General features: G+C 31.3%; 1 protein-coding gene across 2 annotated transcripts; it reads right to left on the bottom strand.

The window, feature by feature from the left end:
- Window positions 1-3,048: 3,048 nt before the first annotated feature.
- LOC129293853 (G-type lectin S-receptor-like serine/threonine-protein kinase LECRK2) lies at window positions 3,049-6,363 on the bottom strand. Of its 2 annotated transcripts, XM_054931971.1 has the most exons (3): window positions 5,921-6,363; window positions 3,853-5,839; window positions 3,049-3,459 (listed from the first exon to the last, which is right to left on the bottom strand). In XM_054931971.1, the coding sequence occupies exons 1-2, from the start codon at window positions 6,246-6,248 to the stop codon at window positions 3,855-3,857; spliced, it is 2,313 nt and encodes a 770-aa protein (XP_054787946.1). In that variant the 5' UTR covers window positions 6,249-6,363; the 3' UTR covers window positions 3,049-3,459; window positions 3,853-3,854. The 2 variants fall into 2 exon arrangements, with proteins under 2 accessions (XP_054787946.1, XP_054787945.1); XM_054931970.1 differs by having other exon boundaries at window positions 3,853-6,362.
- Window positions 6,364-22,340: the final 15,977 nt, after the last annotated feature.

Genomic DNA, 22,340 nt, shown 5'->3' with positions numbered 1-22,340 from the left:
TGGTGGAAAGTGCTTCATGGGAACATTTCTTCACATTTGAGTATCACCAAGGTCTCTGATCTTATCGCTAAAAATCCTTCTTGCAAATGCTAGCTCTTTTTAGTGGAATGCTCCTCTTGTTAGTAAACTTTATGATCGTCAAATTACTAATAAAATTATCAACTCTTGTCTTCTTTTGTGATAAACTAGATCATTTGATATGGTCAGCTAGTCCTGATGGCTCTTGTACTGTGAAGCTGGGATGAAATAGTTAGTTAGCGCCCTTAGATGTTTCTCCTGTGCTAAATCCTTATGGCCTCAATTTTGTTTGGAATTTGAACCTGCCTCTAAAATATTTATTATTCATTTGGAAATTGATTCATCCTTGCTTATTGGAAATATTTTGCAAAACCATCATCTCAGTGTTGCATCTCATTGTGTTTGGATGTCTTGAGGATGAATCTCTAAATCATATTTTTTATTCTTGTCCTTTTGTTAGAAGTCTTTAGTTTTATAACTCTTTAGTTTTATAACTCTATTAAATCTTTAGATATTACCCAAACTGGCTTGATCTCTTGGTTATGTTCTAAGTTACCTTCTTTATACAGGGAAGGGCAAATTGATATAATTTTGCAAATCATTAGTCTACCAAATTTGATCAGGCAAAAAAGGGATGAAATCCTTCACAAAGGAGTCGCTTCCCTTCCTGATAAGGTAATCATGGAATTTGCTAGCACTGTTCACTTTTTAACTAATGTTGTCAATGGTCTTATACCTCAGGGCTGTCTCAATGTCTTTCTTCAAGAAATTAAATTAAGAACCTACCTCTGTCTCATTTCCTTCTTAATTGTGAGGGATGGAAGATTTGGATTAAAAAGTAAAAGAGACTCAGCTTCTGTCACATTTCCATTTGGCATAACTTACAAGAGGTACAATCTTTTCTTTGGCAACGGTCAACTTTAATAGATTCAAGACTTTTTAGTCTTACTTGTCTTCGCTTGATGCTCTCTTGGATTATCAATGGCAATTTTTCAATTTCCCCTAGATCATGTCCTCTTTATATAATTTGCCATAATCATAAGCTTTTATGGGCTCTTCAAGATAGATCTTTGATCTTGAATGTTCTTAATTACAAAGTAGATTTATTAATTTCTTGTTTTGCTTTTGTTTCTTTTGTTACTGCTGCATTTTGTTTATCTCATTCGAGCTTTGGTTGAGAAACATATATTGTTGTAAATTGTCTTTTTACTTTTTAACATATTTGATTTTTTTATCAAAAAATATCAAAAAGTAATATTTTATTTCATATAAGTATCCTATAGAAAAATTAATATCAATTAAGTCCCCTAAACTACATAATAAAATACAAATATTATTTCTTACTTACGTAAAAAACCAAAATATGATTTAGACCAATTATTATTTTAGGGAATATTGTATATAATATTTTTGTATAGCCTATAGTATATTTTGAATTTATAATTGCGTATTTTAATGGGATTAATAGGGCTAAAATCCAATTTTTGTTTAGATTTATTATATTGTATCATTTACACTACTTTTCAAAAAAAAAATCTGATAATTATCTATTGATAAAGATAAATAATTTTTGAAGAGAAAACTCAAAGAAAAATATTGTATTTTTTAATGAAAAGAAGTTACAAACCGAGATATAAGAAGTCGCAAATTAGGGAACTTTAGTTGTAAATCCATGAACAAATAACTTTTTAAGTGAAAATTTATCTAATATTCTTTGTTTCTAATTAAAAGAATGGAGTTGCAAGACATGATATAACAAGTTGCAAATATGTGTAATTGCAAATCCCTAAGATTGAATAAATAATTCCTCAAGAGAAAATTCAATATCAAATCATATGATTATCATTAAATATAGGAAATGGAGTTGCACCTCAAGGTATCACAAGTTGTAAATGTGCGAGTGTGGTGGCAAATTCTTTTGACTAGAGAAATAATCTCGGCAAAATTCTATGTCAAATAACATGTTCGCAATTAAAAATAAGAAACACGATTGCAAATTAAGATATCATAAGTTGCAAATTGAAGAAATGTAGTTGTAAATCTTAGGAATTGAACAAATAAATTCTTATAAGAAATTTCAACATTAAATCAGTGTTCTTTTTTTTTGGGTAAATCAAGACATAAGAAGTTATAAATCCAAGTACTCATAAATATAGTTTTTAAAATATATAATTATAAATTCAAAATATACTATAAGTTAAAATTTATAACTTGTGAAATATTTTTTTAAAAAAATTAGTTATAGGTGGTGAAATAGATATTTAATAACAATTTTATCCTTCAATTTCAAATAAAAGACTTTTTAAAATTTTTTCTAGAAATTGAAGCGTAGAATTTTGAAATTTATGGTGGCAAAAGAAGAAGGGGAAGAAAAAAGGTGCACGCATAGATAGTACATGCGATTGTAAGAAGTAGTCAAGGGAGGATGAAATAACATCAGCTTACTGCCTTATAAAGGGAGGGCAAATGATGTATTTTTCTTTTTTATCAAAAGATTATTGAGACTTGGTAAGCATTTTTCAATCTATTGGAACTTTATTCACCTTAAACCAGTTCTCTGGGACTAAATGCCGTTCCCCCAAATCCTTTTGGCTGGAGGAAAGCCATTTTTTGGCCAAAAAATTTTTTTCCTAAAAAAAATTCCTTTTTATGAAAATAATTTAGTCATGGATGCTAAGAATGCCTTTTATGAATGTGAAATTTGTTAATTTTTTAAATTTAAAACATTTTTTGAGGAATTTGATGTTAAAAAATATAAGACATTTTTAATTTTTTAAGGTGTAATCATTATTTTTTTCAAAAGTATCCCTAAATAGATCACTTTATATTTATCTTAGAATAAAACACTCTATTAAATAGAAATAAATATGAAAAAATGAGATTATTTTAAAAATAAATAACTATTTTATTAGGGGTAAAATTTGATTAAAAATGCCTAGAGTATTTAAACTAAATTTTTTGAAACTAAAAATAAGACTACAGAAGTGCCTAAGAATAGTTTGATTATTTAATTTGCTTCACTACTAAATAAAAGACACTTAAAGAAGGTGCTTATGCCATTGAGTCACGAAGGCGTTGACAAAATTTATTTATTTCTTGATAAAACAAGAAAATAATACAGATATTTACATTTTTTTATATGACTACAAGACTATATCATATTCAAGGATTCTGAATCCAATTGAAGATACGTGACATGATATTTGCATAAAATGATAGGACAAGAAACTAGGACAATACTCAACTAGACTACACAAAGCCCAACATACAAGAAGGACACACCATAAACACATCTAGCAGGCCCAACAGAAGAAAACCAAAAAAAAAAAAGATTTCGAAACTCTTGCTTCCAAACCAATGCAAACAGGCTATTGCTTCCTTTGAAGAAAAAGACCAGCATCATTGACCGCTGCCAAGCATTATATAAGCTGACAAAATAACCTGCAAATACAAACACATTTCATGGTTTTATGATACATAGGGTGTGTGTTGTGTCAAGTGTCAAGTGTTTACATTTAAATAGAACTAAACTTTCAAAGTGATGGCCTCATTTTAGGAGGCCAACTCTTGTATTGAATTATAATATGAAAAGAGGAAGAGCAAGCCTTCAATAAAAAGGTTTGGGGTTTTAAATCCTTTTTTTTTTTTTATTGAATTACAGTATAAAGGTTCGAACTTTACAACACATGCGTGAATGTATGTAATATGCAACTCTTTATTTTCACTATATTCAGGAAAACAGAATAAAGGAAGAGAACATGCATAACCACTGACATACTCAGTTTTTTAATTTACCAAAAGCATAAATACCATTCATGATGATTGAAGGCTTACCCTTAACTTGTAACAGATTGTAGAACAAAGGGATTTGGCACATCCATGAATCCTTCAAGCGTTTGTACCACTTGCTTCATGGTGGGTCTTGCTAATGGATCATCTTGAGTGCACCAAATACTGATTCGCACATACTTTTCTACCCTTTCTATGTCACTCAAAGCTTCCTTATCATCTTCCACTAACAAGTCAAATCTCCTGTAGTGAAAGCAATCACATGCCCAATCTATTAGTACCATCTTAATCTCATCTTCAACATTACTGTCATAATTCTTTCTGCAACAAATAAGCTCCAGTAACATAACTCCAAAGCTGTAAACATCCACCTTCATGGTGATTGGCTTGTTTTTGAACCACTCAGCAGCAACATACCCTTTAGTTCCTCTTATTGCTGTTGTAGTTACGGCCTGGTCAATCTTCAAGAGCTTTGCTAAACCAAAGTCTGAAATTTTAGCTGTGTAAGAGTCATCAAGCAAGACATTTTGAGGTTTGATATCACAGTGTATGATCTGAGTGTTGCACTCTTCATGCAAGTACAAGAGCCCTTTAGCTGTTCCTATTGCAATTTGCACTCTTTGATACCAACTTAGCCTTTGGCCTTCAAAAAGAAAATTTGCTAAAGTTCCCTTACTCATGTATTCATAAACAAGTAGCCTATGCTCTCCTTCATTGCAGAATCCCAAAAGTTTTACCAGATTCCTATGGTGTGTTTGACTAATTGCACTCACTTCCGCTTCAAATTCCTTATCACTGTCATTCAGCAATTTTAGTTTCTTAACAGCAACAAGGTTCTTTGGATGGTTTGGCAAAACACCTTTGTATACAACAGAAAATGCACCACGACCCAATTCTTCTGAGAATCCATTGGTTCCTTCCCATAACTCTTCATAAGTGAAACTTTTAAGATTCATGATTGGCCCAAATTGACTACTTTTAGGTAGCTTTTGATTATTACGGCGAAACCAATATAAAACCAGATAAACTGCCACTATCAAGAGCAACCACAAGAATATTGAAGTGGCCATAAGTATCAAACCACTAATAAATAATTTTGATTTATCATTCTTTGGATTAATTTCTCTAGGAATCAGAGAAGAAGAATTATCTTTTCTTACTTTGATTAGAGCTTTCCCTTGGAATGATAAATCAAACCTTCCATTAAAGAGAGGTAGGTTCTTCTTGGAACATGCCCCTTCATTGAAAGAAGCAGCTCCACAAAGACAATCATCTAAACAAGCCTGTCTACACCAATCTTCACTTACTGGTTTGAAGTATTCGTAGTCAGTGTTTGGCCAATCAATATGTAGCATCTCATTGAAATAAAAGAGATGTGCTTGTGAAGAAGCTTCATCACAACTTTGTAGAACAAAGTTCTGTTTGCATCCTTTCATCACATCATTTGGATCAATGAAGCTGTAACCAGCTGGGCAATTGCAACTTTTCATCTTACCATCAAAGTTACAGTAGCTGTTGGGTCCGCAAGCTCCACCTCCTATAGGTCCACTAATTCTCAAACAAATATTTGAAGGTGTCACAGACTGAATTGACCAAGCCATAGGATGATTTCTTGTGCTGTATTTACTATCCTTGGGATAGATGTAGTGCCGAAAGACTCCATCATAATCAAGAATAGCTCTCTGGTAAAAATTTTGTGCAGAGATGTCCTTCAGAGATGATATTGTTTGGATTATACTTTTATTACTTCTTTGAACAAATATAGAACCGGATTGGTTGAAGACCACTGAGAAGTCACTGCCAAAAACCTGGGTAGTCCAATAAGCATAATTTACAGAATCCGTTGGGTAATTTGTTGTGTAAAGCACAAAATTCCCATCATCCTGAAGTGCAAACAGAAATCTCCCCTTTGAATAGTTATTTGGCAAATAGTGTGAAACAAGTTGAGCAGGTTGATGCAAAATCTGTCCTGGTAAAATTGTGTCAGTGGGATGATCAAAGCTTTGCCACCAATTTTGAGATCCTTGACCAACTAGCACAAAGTTACCAGAATCAAGCATGGCAGCATAAGAAACTCCATTTCCTATAGGGCTAGCAATCCAAATTTGCTTACCAGTGGGATCAACGAGCTGGAAAGAACCATCTGTGGAAAGCACAACTTTGGAACCATTTGGAGCAAGATTTTGTCCATTAGCTGACCAGACAATAGTTTTTTCTTGTATTTTGTTGAACCAAATGGCTAGTAAAAACCCATCTTTCTGAATTTGTTGGAAACCAAATGCAAATTCACCAGATGGTGAGGCCCAGAAGGAGCCTTTTTCCACTGCAGTGATGGAAGTGCCCAAAGATATATTCTTAGAAGATTGAGAGACTACAGAATGTGAAAGCAAGGCAAGTAAGAGAAACAGCAAGAAGATTAGGCATAGCTTCTCAAAAGCCATTTGATATGAAATTGGAGTCACAAGCGTTCCTTGATATAAGCACCAGATGCTGATAAAGCCAAGCCATCCATGAATAATTGGGGTTAAGCAAATAGGTATGACGATGGGTAGTAACCTCTCAACTAAAAGTCCAAGTCAAGCAACAAATTAAAATTTTTATTTTTCCTCATAAAGCCATACTACTTAATTGATCACTCTATTCAATTAAAATTGATATAAATGATAAGAATTTTTATTACTTAAATAAGTAATTGGGAGTTTGAATTCAAACCCTTGTATATAACAAGTTAATTAGGAGAAAATGAGGTATATCTTTTACTTTCAATACCTTGAGAGCGATAATATCTATCCTCGATGGATTATCATGCTCGCTTGGGGGGAAAAAAAATCAAAGAAAGAAAAAGGCTCTAAAAATTTGTGCTTCCATTGTTTTTAAAATGTTGTTGAAAATGAAGCTGGCTATGCTTATCCAACTATTAACAATTTCTAACCGTTCATTCCGTTCATTTGTTAGATTAGGATATAACATCCATTCAAATGATATATGGCTGCTATTCATTTGCTAAATCTTAGAGTTTTACAAAGAAGCAATTATCATTATAATTTTTTAGTTAATGAAAACATTATATTGAAATAAAACAAGTTTACTTTTAATCTTTACTTTTTTATTAGTTTTTAAAAGATGTAATAAGGTATTTTGATTTGTTGAATCGATTTCAAACACTTAAAAAAAAACATTAGATTGTGGTTTTTTGGGGGATTAATGACTTCAGTGTTCACTAATATATTCTTCAGTCGTCTTTGAATTGATCTAGAAAGTTTTATTTAAAAAAAAAAAGATTTGGAAAGCAATCACGACCCTATCAATTGACTACATAAAGCGTGTTTTTCAAACACTCACTCCCTTAAACTACAATAAGTCACGTCAAGGTTCAAGACATTTTATACCCCCACAAATAAACCAACAATAATTTAGTGTGAATTTCCTCACCATACCTCGTAAACAAACCAATCAATATATTTATTGAATTTGATTGAAAATTATCATCCAATCTACCATAATAACATCCTTAATCTTATTCATATAATATTAGAAAGAGGAAGGTTTTAGATAAAACTACTTTGAATAAGTGATAAAACTTGAAGGAATTCGTGTAAATATTAACCTTATTTACTTTGCTATCCCAACAAAAGATAAGGCTCTTAAGGATAGTCAAAAATTTGATAACTCTACTCTATTAATAAACTCTTAAATTACTTTTAATTACTTTTTTTCAATCCAAATTATAAACTGTAATTCGCATTTCATTGAAATTAGTTATATTATATTTTCTTTTTCTTTTTTACTTTTAGTCCCAACATGATATAAAACTGACCAGTAGATTGAGAATGATATGATAAATTCTCGTGCTATATAATAAATTAGGTTAATAAATATAAGGTTAAAATAGAAAAAAATTTAAATAATACTAAACTTCTTATATTTTGTCTCAATGTTAGGTGAGAAAAAAAAAGGCTTATTTTGAATTGGGGGGGAGTAATTTACATCTTCTAATAAATTAAACAATGGCATTAGCTTATCAAAAAAAAAATCAATGGCATTTAAAATTACCTATTCTTTTTATGTTTACTTTTATTTATTTAATAAAATGACATAATTAAAAATCTTATTTCTATTCCTACAAAAATATATTTTTGGTACTTTTAACTTTGTATTAATTGTTAGTTTAATCCTTTTATTTTATAAAAGTATGTGTTTAATCTTTTAATCCTAATACTGTTAATTTCAAATAATAATTTTTGTTTCAATTATTAATTTTTTTTCAAAAAATAAAATTAATTTATTAATATTTACGTATATTTTATGAACATTTAAAACTTTTAAATCGATATTTTCTTTATTAATGATATTAATGGTGGTTTTATCATTAAAGTATTGACGAGACACTTTGGAAATCCAACTTTCATTTCCTTTTTTCTGCCCAAACTTGGAAATCCAACTTTCATTGTATGAATTTAAGACTAAACTTGGCGTCCACTTTCAACGCGGTCCTCTTCCAAGAATACCCTTCCCCCCTTCAAACGGGCAAAACCTTCAAAATTGGTCACACGGTAATGGGTATTCCTTCCAAGTGATCAATGATTATCTCACCCACTCCTGTCTCATACCTGCAAGTTATGTTGATCAAATCCACGATTGGCTTTTGAAGTGGAAAGACTTGGTAAACACACACTTGATTAGTTCACCAAAAAAAAAAAAAAACGCACACACACACACTGGGTCATGTAGAACTGGATTATTAATATTTAAATATATTTTATTAACATTTAAAAGTTTTACATTGATATTTTCCTTACTAGTTATATTAACGGTGGTTTCATTTTCCAACTTTCATTTTCTTTTTTTCGGCCAAACTTGGAAATGCAACTTCCATTGTATGAATTTAAGACTAAAACAGTTTTAAGGTGAACTTAGCGTCCAAATTCAGCGTGGTCCTCTTTCAAGAATACCCTCCCCCCTTCAAATGGGCAAAACCTTCAAAATTGGTCACACAATAATGGGTATTCCTTCCAGGTGGTCATACCTGCTAATTATGTTGATCAAATTCACGGTTGGCTTTTGAAGTGGAAAAATTTTGGTAAACACACACTGGATTAGTTCGTCAAAAAAAAAAAAAAACACACACACACACACATAGAGGATTAGAGATGTCCAAGCGTTCCAAAGTCTAATGAACCCGGCTCTACACGAGTCACTAGGTTGTTCGTCGCCGGGCAAGGGCCATCACTGTCGAGTTTGAACTATGCAATTTTTTTTATTTATTTTATATTATTATCTAAATTTTAAAATTTTTTTTATTTAAATATTATGTAAGAATTGGTAATTATTAAGGATATATGATGTTTAAAATAATTTCTTTTTATCTTGATATTAGTTTTAGAATTAAAGAATATTTTTGCCCCTCAACTTTTTACTCAAAGGCATATGGTAAGAATACCAAAAAAAAAAAAAGACCAAAAAACTTAAAGAAAAGAACCCATAAAATTATATATAGATACCCTTTAAAAAATTAATATCAATTAGGTCCTCTAAATTACATATAAATAACAAGATACTAAAGTTATTTCTTTTTTGAAATTATAAGACAAGCCTAAGCTTGAAAAAAACCTAAAAAAAACAAAACAAGCAGCACAAATTAAACACTTCTATTCATAATTGCATTATAGAAGCCACGACAACCCAGAAAAGGTGTGTTCAATAAAACAAAACAATCAAATTAACACATTGCGAGCTTCCTTTGCAAGATAATCTCCCACATGATTGGTCTCTCTATTATAGAAGCGGGCATGTACATCCCTAATCAAGGAGAGGAGATGTCTAGCCTCATGCATCTCTTGTCGAAGTGGGTGGTTTGGTGCATATATGTAAAGATACCCCTACCAATCCAACACTCAACCAAACACAACACTAGTAATAATTGGAATTAACCTAAGAGAATTACCCAACTATGGTTAACTATTTAAAAGTATTTCCTTTAATAATTGAGATCTCAAGTTTAAACTTTATGAAACAAATCAAATATAACTATGTGAAGTAAAAAAATGAAGTATAAATAATTATGGAAGCATGAGATACCATTTGGTAGTAAAAAAAATAGTTAAAAAACATCAAGTGGGAGTGAAAATAGAGGACTGCGCTACAACATGTGCATATGTGCCGTGGCTTATTCTCCTTTATGCTACATAGAATTCAACAACTTTTTGCTTTCATATGATGGCATCTCGAGGCAATTTTTGATGCTCCTCATTTCTCAATCAGATATCCAATCTAGATGATTTAGGTGTCTATATAAAACATTTTATATAAACTAGGTAATGACATGGGTTTTTCTCCTAAAAGATTTTACACAAAAGAGTTGAACATCCAAACACATTTACTATACTTTTTACATCACTAGGGTGTCCAAAACCTAACAGTTGTGTCAAAATCTATAAACTGAGGACTACCTATACAACACACAACATGCACATAATAACAATAAAATATCATTTTCAATCCTCAACTCCTTAATACCAAAAACAATATGGGGAAGTCTAGCACTACATTCAATTAAATAATTCCAAAGTTATAACATTACAACATTTCTACACTTACACTAGTATTTTGGCCCTATTAAGAATAATTACATTGCAGATAAACATTTCTAGGACCTAAAATACAACATCAAACTATGAAAATATCTATAGAGCAAGTATACTAAAAAATGCATTCCTAGTTGGCAATATCTTCATAAATACACAAAAGTAAGTTAAGATGGGATGCTTTACAATAAGAATATTCAATTTCTAAGTGAACACTATATTTTATATGAGCATATTTTACATTTAATAAAAATAATAATAAATTTAACCCAAAAAATATATATATATATATATATATAAATACAAAAATAAAATTTGATCTTTCTTAATATTATATTTTTAAAATAAAAATTTTATTAATAGAACTTAATCTTATAACTAGGATTTTATCTCTTTTAGTTCACTAAAATAACTAATATATATATATATATATATACAAAAATGAAATTTGACCCTTTTTAGGATTATACTTTTTTTAAAAAAAAATCTTGCTTAAATCTTTGAAAAAATCTTTCAATAATTCAAAATATTGGGTGTCAATTTGTGAGAGTTAACTTAAAAAGAAGAAGAGGTGTTCTTGTTTAATTCAAAATTAATTTTTTTAATCTAAATTTAGAAATTAATTAAAAAAACAACAAAAAAATATAAAATAAATTAAAAAATAAGGGAAGTAAAATGCTGCACCCCTGCAGCGTTTCACTTACCCTTTTTTATCCTTGCGTTTAGTCTAGCCAAGAATAGAGCGGAGAAGATAAGAGCAGGCCCTAAAGGCCTTTCAATCAGCATAGATAAAGAGAAGAGAGAAATAAGAGGGGGAGGGAGGGAGAGCAGAAGCAACACATCGCAGAAGGAACCACACACGTGAGCAAAAGAGCAGAGCAAAAAGCTTTCACTCAGCGTAGTAGATGGAGGTAGAAAACAGGAGAGCAGATCATATCAGACATGCACAAAAACACTGAGAGGAAGAGGGAAGCATAAGCAAAGAGTAGAAAAGAGGTAGCCAAATGCAGAGTGTTTCACCCACCCCTAAGCACTTTCGGCCAAACGTAGAAGAAAAGCAGAGGAACTAGTAGAAAAGCGAGAGGACAGTAAACGCACACGGACACGACAAAGAAGAAAATGAGGCAAAAGGGAAGGAAAAGCAAAAAACAAAGATAATGATTTGAGAGGGAAGCGTGTAACGGTAAGTAATTGTTTACTCTCTATATAAAGTCTAAGATTGAGGATTTCAGGAAGGCTGGAAAAATTTTGGGGAGAGAAAACTGGGCGAGAAATTTCTAAAAAAGAGAGAGAGAAAAGACCAAAAATTTAGACCGAAATATCTGTGGATTTTTTGGAGAAGGGAACCGAGAGAATTGGTGGAATTCATGGTTGATTTTGGAAGTATTCTGAGGCTTTAAAGGCAAAAGAGGTTTGGAAATTCCCAACTGCTGCAATAGGTTTGAAATTTATGAATCCAAATTCCTCTGATTTTGATTGTTAGCCTATGTTATCTAGTTGATTACTTCCCTTTTGTTTTTCTGACTGTGACTCGGTGTTGGTATAGCAAATCTGGAGTTGATATTAGTTGAAATTTTTCTATGTTTTTCTTGGCCAATTTGCATAGGGATTTGGTTTAGCTCTATATATGTATGTGTTGAACGAGTGTTTGTCATGGCTGAATAATTTGTGCATGTTTGGAAGTCATTTAAAAGCTCACAAATGGATTAGCAATCTAAGATGTCTTTTGGTTAAAAACTAATTTCATGATCTGGTGGTTGACATTGCATGAACTATCCAAATTTAAGTGTTTAATGGTATATTAGTAAAATGTGAGAGTATGCTTTCATGTTTTAAAATATCAACCAAAGGTTATGGGTTTGAATCATATTTTTTTTATTCTAAGTTTTCATAGATCACTGTCCAACTATCTATGTGATTAGATATGATTTTATACCCCTTAGTGATTAGAGAATGTAGTTCAATTGAATTTCTAGCTTCTTGGTATTTGAAGATTTATCATTACGCTTGCTTATTAATCATGAAAATTTATCAATTTCATGCTAATCGTTTTGGGTATGGTTGGATCATAATATTAACTTTTATGCTCTTTAATTTATTGGCCGTGTGAGATTTTAAGAAATCTACGTAGGCATTCAAAATGATCATCTACCGTGTAAATCAATAAGGTTTCGCAGGTAGGTAGATCTAACTTGTATATATTAATATCAGTTTTAATGATCCTCCATAAAAATTAACCTTTTTTTTTAACTTAAATCGATAAAATATTTAAGTTTTCGTGTGAGAGTTCAAGAAATTTTCATAGAGATTTAAATTAATTGCATCATCATATGGGATAATGAATCCTCACAGATAATGTGATTATTGATTTATATATAGTAAATAAATAAATTTTTGTAAATAAAATAAAATAATAAATGCTTTTTTATAAAATTAATTAATTAAATTAATATATTTACATGGTCACCTTAAAATCCTTTGGTCATATGAGATTTCTAAATCTTTATAAACTTCTAAAATAATCATTTTATCATAAGTTAATAAACTCTGCTGTTATGATTACGAGTTTTATTATACTCTGTGGGTGATAAAAGTCCCGTTGGCATATCAAATAAATTTTCAATATATAAAAGAAAATCTATTAAAATAAAATATTTTGTAAATAATCTAAGATTTCATATTGCAAGGAAAATATGAAATTTTAAAAGGCATTAAGGTTATTTGAATGTCCATGAGTGACAATAAATCTCCATAGACATATTAAATTGTTTTTTAAAAAAAATAATAATACTTTTCTATGTTAACAAAGTGAATCATCAAAATAAAAAAAAAGTATAACAACGAAAATAGTTTGAAAAATATAAATGGGAGTGAGAAAATGAAGCTAAATTATCTTTACAAATTAAAACATACCAACTCACATTTTATAAAATTGTTTAATTTGCAATTGGTAAGTTATTTTTCATTTAAATTTCTCTTTTTATGAAAATTATAACTAAAGAAAGCCATAGTATTATCCTGAACTACGTGTATTTTGATCCCATTCTAACGTTCTCACTCCACTAACCACACTTAACAAATAAAGCTTATGGTAATCAAGGGATTATTTTTGAAGAGTGATTACCAAGTTTGTAATTCAAAAGTAAGAGATCCTAAGTTTTCTAAATAGAAATAAGATAACATCAATAAAAATATTCCATATCAAAGTAGAAATAAATTTCAGAAGTATGGGATACCTCAGAGGAGTAAAAGAAGTCAAAAATGGTGGAAAACAAATTATGTGTTGAAATACAGAGCAATGTGCCACGGCGGATGCATTTTGCACTATGGCATGTTGCTCTCTGTGCCACGCGCCACGGCTTAGGCGCCATACACCGCAGCGTGTTGCATAAAATTTTCACTGGTTCTGCTATCAATTTGATAACAAAATCAAGAAACTTTCGGCTCACCCCGATTCTCCGTCCGATATTCAAATGACGTGATATAGGTATCTACGAAAAACTCTTTTCCTGTACTAGTTAATGGCATGGGTTCTACTTCCAAAACAAGTCACACTAGGAAGCTGGACATCTAAACACAATTTAACCACATTTCAATATTTTTACACAAAATAAGTGTCCAAAACCCTCAACAAGTGCCAAAGGCTTTTCCTAATACCTGGACCATGTCTAATGGACCTAGGACTGTTAGTACAACATAGCACAAGCACCAAAACAACATTATAACTAAAATTTACTCCTCAATCCCAATTTATCAAAAACAAAGTGGGAGGTAAATAAGTATTGCATTTAACTCAAATCATTCAAAACCTACTTAAAACTTCTTTTCTATACTTATACTAATATTTTGACCCTATAAACATATATGTGACAACATACACAAAGGCTAAGGGACCAAAATACAATTCTAACATTTTCAACAATAAAAATAGTGCAAGTAAGGTCATATGCATCTTAGAATTGGCAAGCCATATATTATTACACAATTAAAGATAAATTAGAGGTATATAGTAGGAATATGCTAATTCCCCACCTCTTTAGTCTTCTTCCTTTCAACACCAGAGCTAGAGCCTGAAAAGTATTAAATAAAATGAGTGAGTCTAGCCACTCAGTAACCAAGGTTAAACATACCCTATGCAATTATATATCAATTATAAAGTAAAAAAATGCACAAGGAGATCAAATTTATAAAACATATCCCCATATATCACATTTTATCACTTATCACTCTATAGCTTCATTACTCACATAGCCAGGTGTATTGTCTCCATATTCTCAGATATGAGACAAGATCCATACTCTTATGACTTACCACTACTTAGCACATATGACACATCATGTATTTACTTAGGAAATGATCGACTAACCTTATATCCTCCTTATTTTCTCAGACCAAAATTATAGGCTATAACACTAATTAGGGCTCCGTCTGTGTGACTGAACTACCCAAGCTCACCAATCATGAGGTGTGACTCAACCAAAGATCACAGAACTCACTCTCGAACCATGACTTTCCCCATTCTTGAATCCCTAGGGTGTCTCATACTCTAGGCTATTCTTCTCATTAAATCGGTGGAGATAGCTAGGTTCTAGTCCCTTGACAAACTATGGGACAATCCCTTGACAAACAGTGGGATAAAGCTATAGCCCCCATGCATCGGAGGGCAGCCTAATTACCATATAAATTTTCTCTACTCTTAAATCCCTAGACGAACTCCCACCACTGATCATGCCATAATTATTACTCACTTGAGTTTACTTTTTCACTTTTATTTACTCACTATTATCACAATCACATTGGGCTCACAACCATGCATACCTAAGTGTGTATTCTCACCTTTTCTTAAAAATCCATTTTTCATTAATGAACAACTACCTATATACCTCATCACATACATCTTTCAACAACAACAACAATATTCATAGTTAAAACTCTCTCTTGACTTTGTATATTATACTTTCAAGTAAAAAATAGCATTTCCATGCACTCAATGAAACATATATATAGTTTTAAATAAAAATCAATCTCATGCATGTAACATTCACCATTCGCACTCAACAATCAATTAATATACAACTACCCAAGGTAAAGTTTTTCCCCAGTTACCTCAAATCTTTGAGAGGTTAAAGATTTACCCCTCAATCAATTAGCTTTCAAGTTGAATTTCTACTCCAATAGGTGACCAAGAGCCAAAACTACAATCAACCAAGTTGAATTCCATCAACATAACAAACTCAAACATTTGAATCCTTAATCTCTACTTCTAAATTGCCCAACCTTATCTTTACAAGAGGTGTAGTCTAACCGTTGGGTTTAATAATTACCTTTAGCCCCCAATAGCATAAATGAGCCATTAAAACCCTATTAATGGCATTACAAACTTCCAACCACCCATAATAAATGGGATTTTTAGACATTTATGGTGCCCAACAACCCATGAAACCAAAACTCATTATACCTAGGTTTAAATAATCTAATCTACCCCCCTTAACTCTATTTAAGTCAACAAATTTGGACTTATAACTTATATGGATCGAAATCCCATTTTCACTATCAAACCCTAACCATAAACTTATAAATGTGGGAGAAAATAGAAGATTAATGAGTATAATACTTACCTTGGGTGTTTATAGCCTTCAAAATACTCTCAAAGTGATCCCCAAGTAAATCCTAGTAGAGATGTGGCGCGCCTCTTCTTTCTCTCTTTTCTTTTCTTTCTTTTTCTGTCTCATTTCGCATTTGATAAAGTACAAAAAATGGCCATATGTTGCGGCGGACACATAACGCATCACGACGCATGGCACAGAGAGGTCCTCCCTCGCTCAGAGATGGCTGTGCACTGCGATGAATGATCTACGCACTGCGGCGTGTGGCACAGCAACTTCAACTCTTCCTTTTTCTTCTCCTTTCGATGCTTAGGTGGCCCGCCTCGATACCGGACCCACAACTAGAGCTGAAATACCATCAAATATAATTATTAGACCTCTCTGGCCACATACTACTTCAATTTACTTAATTACCCTAATTAAATTTAATTAATTAGGGAATTAAAACTCGGGATGTTACACCCATCATAAGGTATGTAGGCCTCAAAGTTTGATTCTGAGTCAAGTCCTTCCTTGTAAATAAATAAATATTTCTCACATAATTATCATTTTTTATATCAAACACATGAATAAGAAAGGGATAATTAAAATAACTTTAAAACTATATTAATTTAGCACAATAAATTTCAGGTATCCGTTCTTACGAATGGGTATTGTAGGGTGCCTAACACCTTACTCACACTTAATTGACTCCCGAACCTATTTTCTAATTTCACATACCATCCTTACTTCCTTTAAATGATTTCTCAAGATTTTTCTTAAAATTTTAGTGGCGACCCCCATTTCTTTGGTCTTTTTTTTGAAGGCCAGAACCTCTGCTCTCGTATGCCATTTGCGTCGCATTTTTGGGTGCGACACTAAGCCTCTAGAGCTTTCCCCTTATCCGCACCCAAGTTAAAGCCTATAAAATCACTCAATAACCAAGGTACAATTATCTTATATTGGATATCAATTGATATTAAATATAATTATATAAGAAATACAATCACATAGTCACATAAACACACTTATTTGACATCACATACATATGAAATCATCATACATCTTACAATCATATCATAGTGCTCATTGCCACAATACTAACATTATATGACAATGGCAATTTAATAATCAAAACCCACAAACTTAACAACCATATGACACGTTAGATAATATGTATGATAAATTCCTCCTTATATCGTCCGACTAAAATCGAGGGCTATAAATTAAATAGGACTCCATCCGTGTAAATGGACTATCTAAACTTACTAATTGTGGGAAGTGACCTATCCAAAGGTCACTATACTTACTCTTAGAGCATACCTTATACTATTCTTGAATCCCTAGGATTTCATAAACCCTAAGCTAGCATCCTCAACAAACAGGTAAAAATAGCTAGGTTAGAGTCCCTTAAAAATAATAAGACAGTTTCTCAACAAACAGTAGGACATGGCTAGCTTGTGATCATTGAAAGGCAACCATATAATATCATATGGATTTATCTACTCCTCACTCTAAGTGAACTCCTGCTAAAATGATCATGCAATGCTAAAAAATCACACGTGGTATGTTTCAATTCATACAACAATATGCTCACATCATATTCTAGCACATATCATGCCATTTCACAATAACATTTTCTCATCACATAATCACAGGTTATTACAATTTATACTTACTTTCACATATAACTTGATCTCAAGATATGTCAACTTATATTGACTCCCATTAAGCAAACAACAATTCATATGAAATCTATCACATATTACAATTCATACTTTCACATATAACTTTATCTCAAGATATGTCAACTTATATTGACTCCCACTAAGCAAACAACAATTCATATGAAATCTCATCACATCATCATTCCATGAAAAATTATGACTCTTGTTCTCATTTTCTATATTACATTTTGTTCCTTTTATTACTAACCAATACATTTCATCATTATTATTTTCAAAACTCCATTAGGCATAAGTAAGCTCTACATTCACATTTCTCATGAAGATGCATTTTGAAAATCTCAATCAATTAATAAACAACTACACAAGAGTAGAATTCCCCTAGTTACCTAAAACTTTGAGTGGTCAAAATTTTACTCCTCAAATGATTTGCTTCCAAGCTTGCTTTCAAGCCCAAAATGATATACAGATGATTAATCTATAATTAATCATGCTAATAAACATTAATATAATCTTAAATAGGTTTTTCTCTTCCTATTTCAATACTTTAACTTCCCTAACTTCACTTCCATTCATAAGTACTTATACTCATTATGCACATTAACTTCCTTTAATTTCTATTAGCCTCATCAACTCCTTTAGGGTCATTAATGTCACCCAACATCCTTCAAGCCCACAATTAATACTCAATTTTTGGACATAAATTCCCAACAACCACCATTAACATGTTATACCTTCATTTATTAGTTTAAACAACTGAAATGATTCTCATTAACTATATTTTAAGTGAACAAGTTTAAACTATAACCTCTATAGACCAAAAATCACATGTAACAACAAATCCTAGTCTTTAAACTTCTAAAAAATAAGAGATGAAGGAAGATGAGATATTAAAAAACTTACCTCTTATGTTTAAAAGTCCTAAAATACTTCTAAATTAGTAGAGCTCTCAAGCCTTCTTCGTCCCCTTCATCCAATATTTGTGTTTTCCCTCTCCTTTTCGCATCTAAGAATGACCTTATCACCATTAAAATTGGTCTATACATTACAACATCTGGCACAGAGTTATTCCTTCTTGTTTTCTCCCTTTTTGAGGTCTAGGTGACCTAACTCCTTTCCAGATCCAAACCTAGGGCTAAAAACATAACTCAAAACATTCATTAGTCCTCTTTGATTACGTACCACACTAATGTTACTTAATTACCCTTGATTAGTTTGATTAACAAGAGGTTATTTTTATGATATTATAATATCCCTGTTAAAGAAACTGAACTAAAGATAGACAATCAATATGATAGCAAATTTGAGTCCTTGTAGTTTAGCAACTATAGGTAATAAGTAACCAAGTCACTTTTATAGCCCCACAACCTTATCTCCATTTGAATTTCTAATAACCCCTCCATAAATAGTGTACCCTTTTATTTGGGAGATAACTCCATTTCTCCTCTAATCCCTCTGCAATCCAAAAATTTTGATGTTTAAATTTCCCATTTCTTGTAATTTCTATTAGGTGAAACTTGATACTTTGAACAATTTTATTAGTACTAAAGTGTTTTCATTCCATAGCTTTCCAACACCGATTCTTCCATAATAGCCAACAAGTAGAGCAAAGCACTTTAATCTAAGGCCATTGTTGAAAATCAGCTTTTACCCTATTGGTATTGGGAGTTGTACTTTAGCCACACCTGTAAATTAGAGGAAAGGAAAAGGGCAAATATATTCAGTTAATTAAGGAGAACCAAACTTTTCTAGCAATCTAGGAGCCTCTCATGAAACATCTACCAAAAGAAATGCTTTGCTCTTTCAGAGACTAGCTAGCACCACATTTTCTTCTAGATGGGTTCACATAGTGTGATAACAGGCATTTGTATAGAATGTTAGGTTGCCTTAATATTAAATCACCAATCAAAAAAAGACCTCCAAACAACTAGATTCTTTCTTCCTACACGTGTAACATCCTGGAGAATTTAACTCTAATTAACTAAGTAAATGAGATTAATTAAGTAAATTAAGGTGGTGTGTAGTTATATAGAGTTAAAAAATACTTTGAGTTGTGTTTTTAGCCTTAAGATTGGGTTTAGAGTAAAGTCGGGCTACCAGAATGTCAAAAAGGGAGAAAACAAAGAGAAATAGCTATGTACCACATGCTGCAATGCACAAGTCATCAAAACATAGAATGTGCCTCTCTATACTAAATGTTGCAATGTATAGTATGTGTTCCATAATGTATGGTCACATTTATGTAGAAATAAGAACATAAAATATATAGAAAACTGAAGAGAAACAAAAGAAGAAATACGAAGCTCATGGAAACCTTTACTAGGGCTTAGGATTTAGAAGCATTAAGAGTAATTTAAAGCTTCTAAATGCTAGGGGTAAGTTTCTTAAGTTTAAATCTCACTTCTCTCTTCCATTTTCTTGAATATAGAAGGTAGCATTTATTAGAAAAGATAATTTTTGGTCCATAGTGGCTATAGGTCTAAGCCTATTAACTTAAATAGAGTTAATATAAGTTGTTTAGGTTATTTAAACCTAACATTTATGGCTCTATATATTTTGGTTAGTTGGGAGCTACAAATACATGAAAATCCTCTATAAATGAAGTAGATAAAGTATTGTGGCTCTATTAATAATTAGTTAAGAGTTTAATAAAGTTTATAGGAGTTAAAGGAAGCTAATAAACCTTATGGGTACCTTGCATATGAGGAAATTGAATTTTAAGAGTATTGAAGTATTGAACTAAATAGTGACAAAATTATCTAAAAAGGGATATTGATTATAATGTTATAGTTAAATGTAGAGTGATCACATTTTGCACCATTCAAGCTTCGTGAAAGCTTTAGAAGTGTGTAATTAAGAACTAAACATTTGACCTCTTAAAGATTTGAGGTAATAAAGAGAATCATTTTTGTGTTTTCGTGTGTTAATTAATTTATTGATTTATGTGTTATAATTGAAGTGTGTGAAATTATTTAAAATGTAATGAAATATTTGAAAAACAAATATTGTAATTTTATGGAGTTCAGTGATATAAGTGTGTGGAGTTCAGTGATATAAGTGTGTGGAGTTCAATGACATGATGATGTGGAATTCAATGATGTAATGTGTTTATGGATTTCAATGAAATGTGTGTAAGGAGGAGTTCAAGAATTGTGAAAATTGTAGAGTTTTATGAATGTTTGTAAATGGATTTCAATAATGTAATATATTGTGGAGTTCAATGATGTATTATTATGTTTGTTAGATGAACATATATAATGTGAGTAGTACAATGAGAATATTAAGTATGCTTGTGTAGTAATTACTTGCATACTATGAGATATAGCATATTTATGCACTACATGATCATGAGAAGCAAAAGTTCTCCTAAAAAGAGAAGTAGAGAATTAAAAATCTACATGGTAAGGCTACTATTAAAGCTCAATAGTTTGCTTGAATTTATTTTTTATTTATCGTCTAACTTGTTCGATGAATGACTATCCTATTTTGTAATAAGAGACTTGAACTTACTCTAGTTTCTACTTGTTCGACAAGGAAGTTAGTTTAGGGAGAACGACACCCCACAATATGACATTTAAGGGAAATTATGACTTACAAGCTAAGTATCCCTTACACATAAATTGCTAGAGTGGTTTCATCTTAGAGATAATCCCAATATGATATAGTCCAAGATTTTATGTCAAAGGCATAAGGAGAATATAAGATAAACGTGATCATACATATTGTGATAAAAAATAACATATGGTTGTTTGTATTGTGTCCCTTGAGATGAAATCCTATGATTAACCTTGTAATATTGTGAAAATTGATTATCATGTTGTCATTTCATGACTTATTACTAAAGATGATGAAAAATGCAAATATGTGTTTTCAAGTATACCAAATTGATATGATAAAAATACATTTCCTTTTACTTTTAAATTGATTGACATGTATTAGTATAAATTAGAAATACCTTAGTTACTGAGTGGTTAGACTCACCCTTTTCTCTTTAATATTACAGGAGCGAGCTTACCAAGATAAGACCAAGGAAAACAAACTGAGGCTTAGGATCTCAATCTTAAAATTGTAGGCCTTTTTATTTTAAGTAAAATATATGTATAAATGTTGATGATGTTGCCAACCAAGAGTTTTCATGTGTTCTTACTTTTACTATGTGTTGATTAATGTTAAATCATGTATTTTAGGCCCTTATGTATATACTAAATTGTGGATACTAGAAAGGGCTAAAATACTAATGCAAATAAGAAGTGAATAAGAAAATATGTCTTTGTAATTAAGAAATTATGGTTTCTTAAGCCTAGTTGACCTAACAAACATAGATTCTTCTTAATAGATTTTCTGCCTTTCTTGCCCTTAGTTCTTGTAGAAGGTTCTGCTAGCTTTCTCCATGTCATTTAGGATACCTTTCTAGATAAGCATAGATTTCATTTGATAGCTAAGAATGGCACTAATAACTAATTTAATAAGGACATCCTATCTAGAAAGGGAGAGGTAGCACCCTTTCTAGCTAGACAATTTATTTTGAAATTTTTGTAAAATTGACCTTAAATTCATTGTCGAGGCTTTATGATGAATTAAGGACACCTCTAAGTACCTATTAACTTCTGCAGTTAAGCCAATTCCTAACAAGTTGCTCAACTATTTAGCGTGATTGAAGTGAATATTCTTCAAGAATA

Source organism: Prosopis cineraria, unplaced genomic scaffold (genome assembly GCF_029017545.1).
Source record: "Prosopis cineraria cultivar Desert tree isolate PC_DT_omini unplaced genomic scaffold, ASM2901754v1 PC14, whole genome shotgun sequence".
In the NCBI taxonomy this organism is placed as follows: Eukaryota; Viridiplantae; Streptophyta; class Magnoliopsida; order Fabales; family Fabaceae; genus Prosopis; species Prosopis cineraria.
The sequence above is the reverse complement of the archived record's forward strand: the minus strand, read 5'-3'. Positions and strand labels throughout refer to the sequence as shown.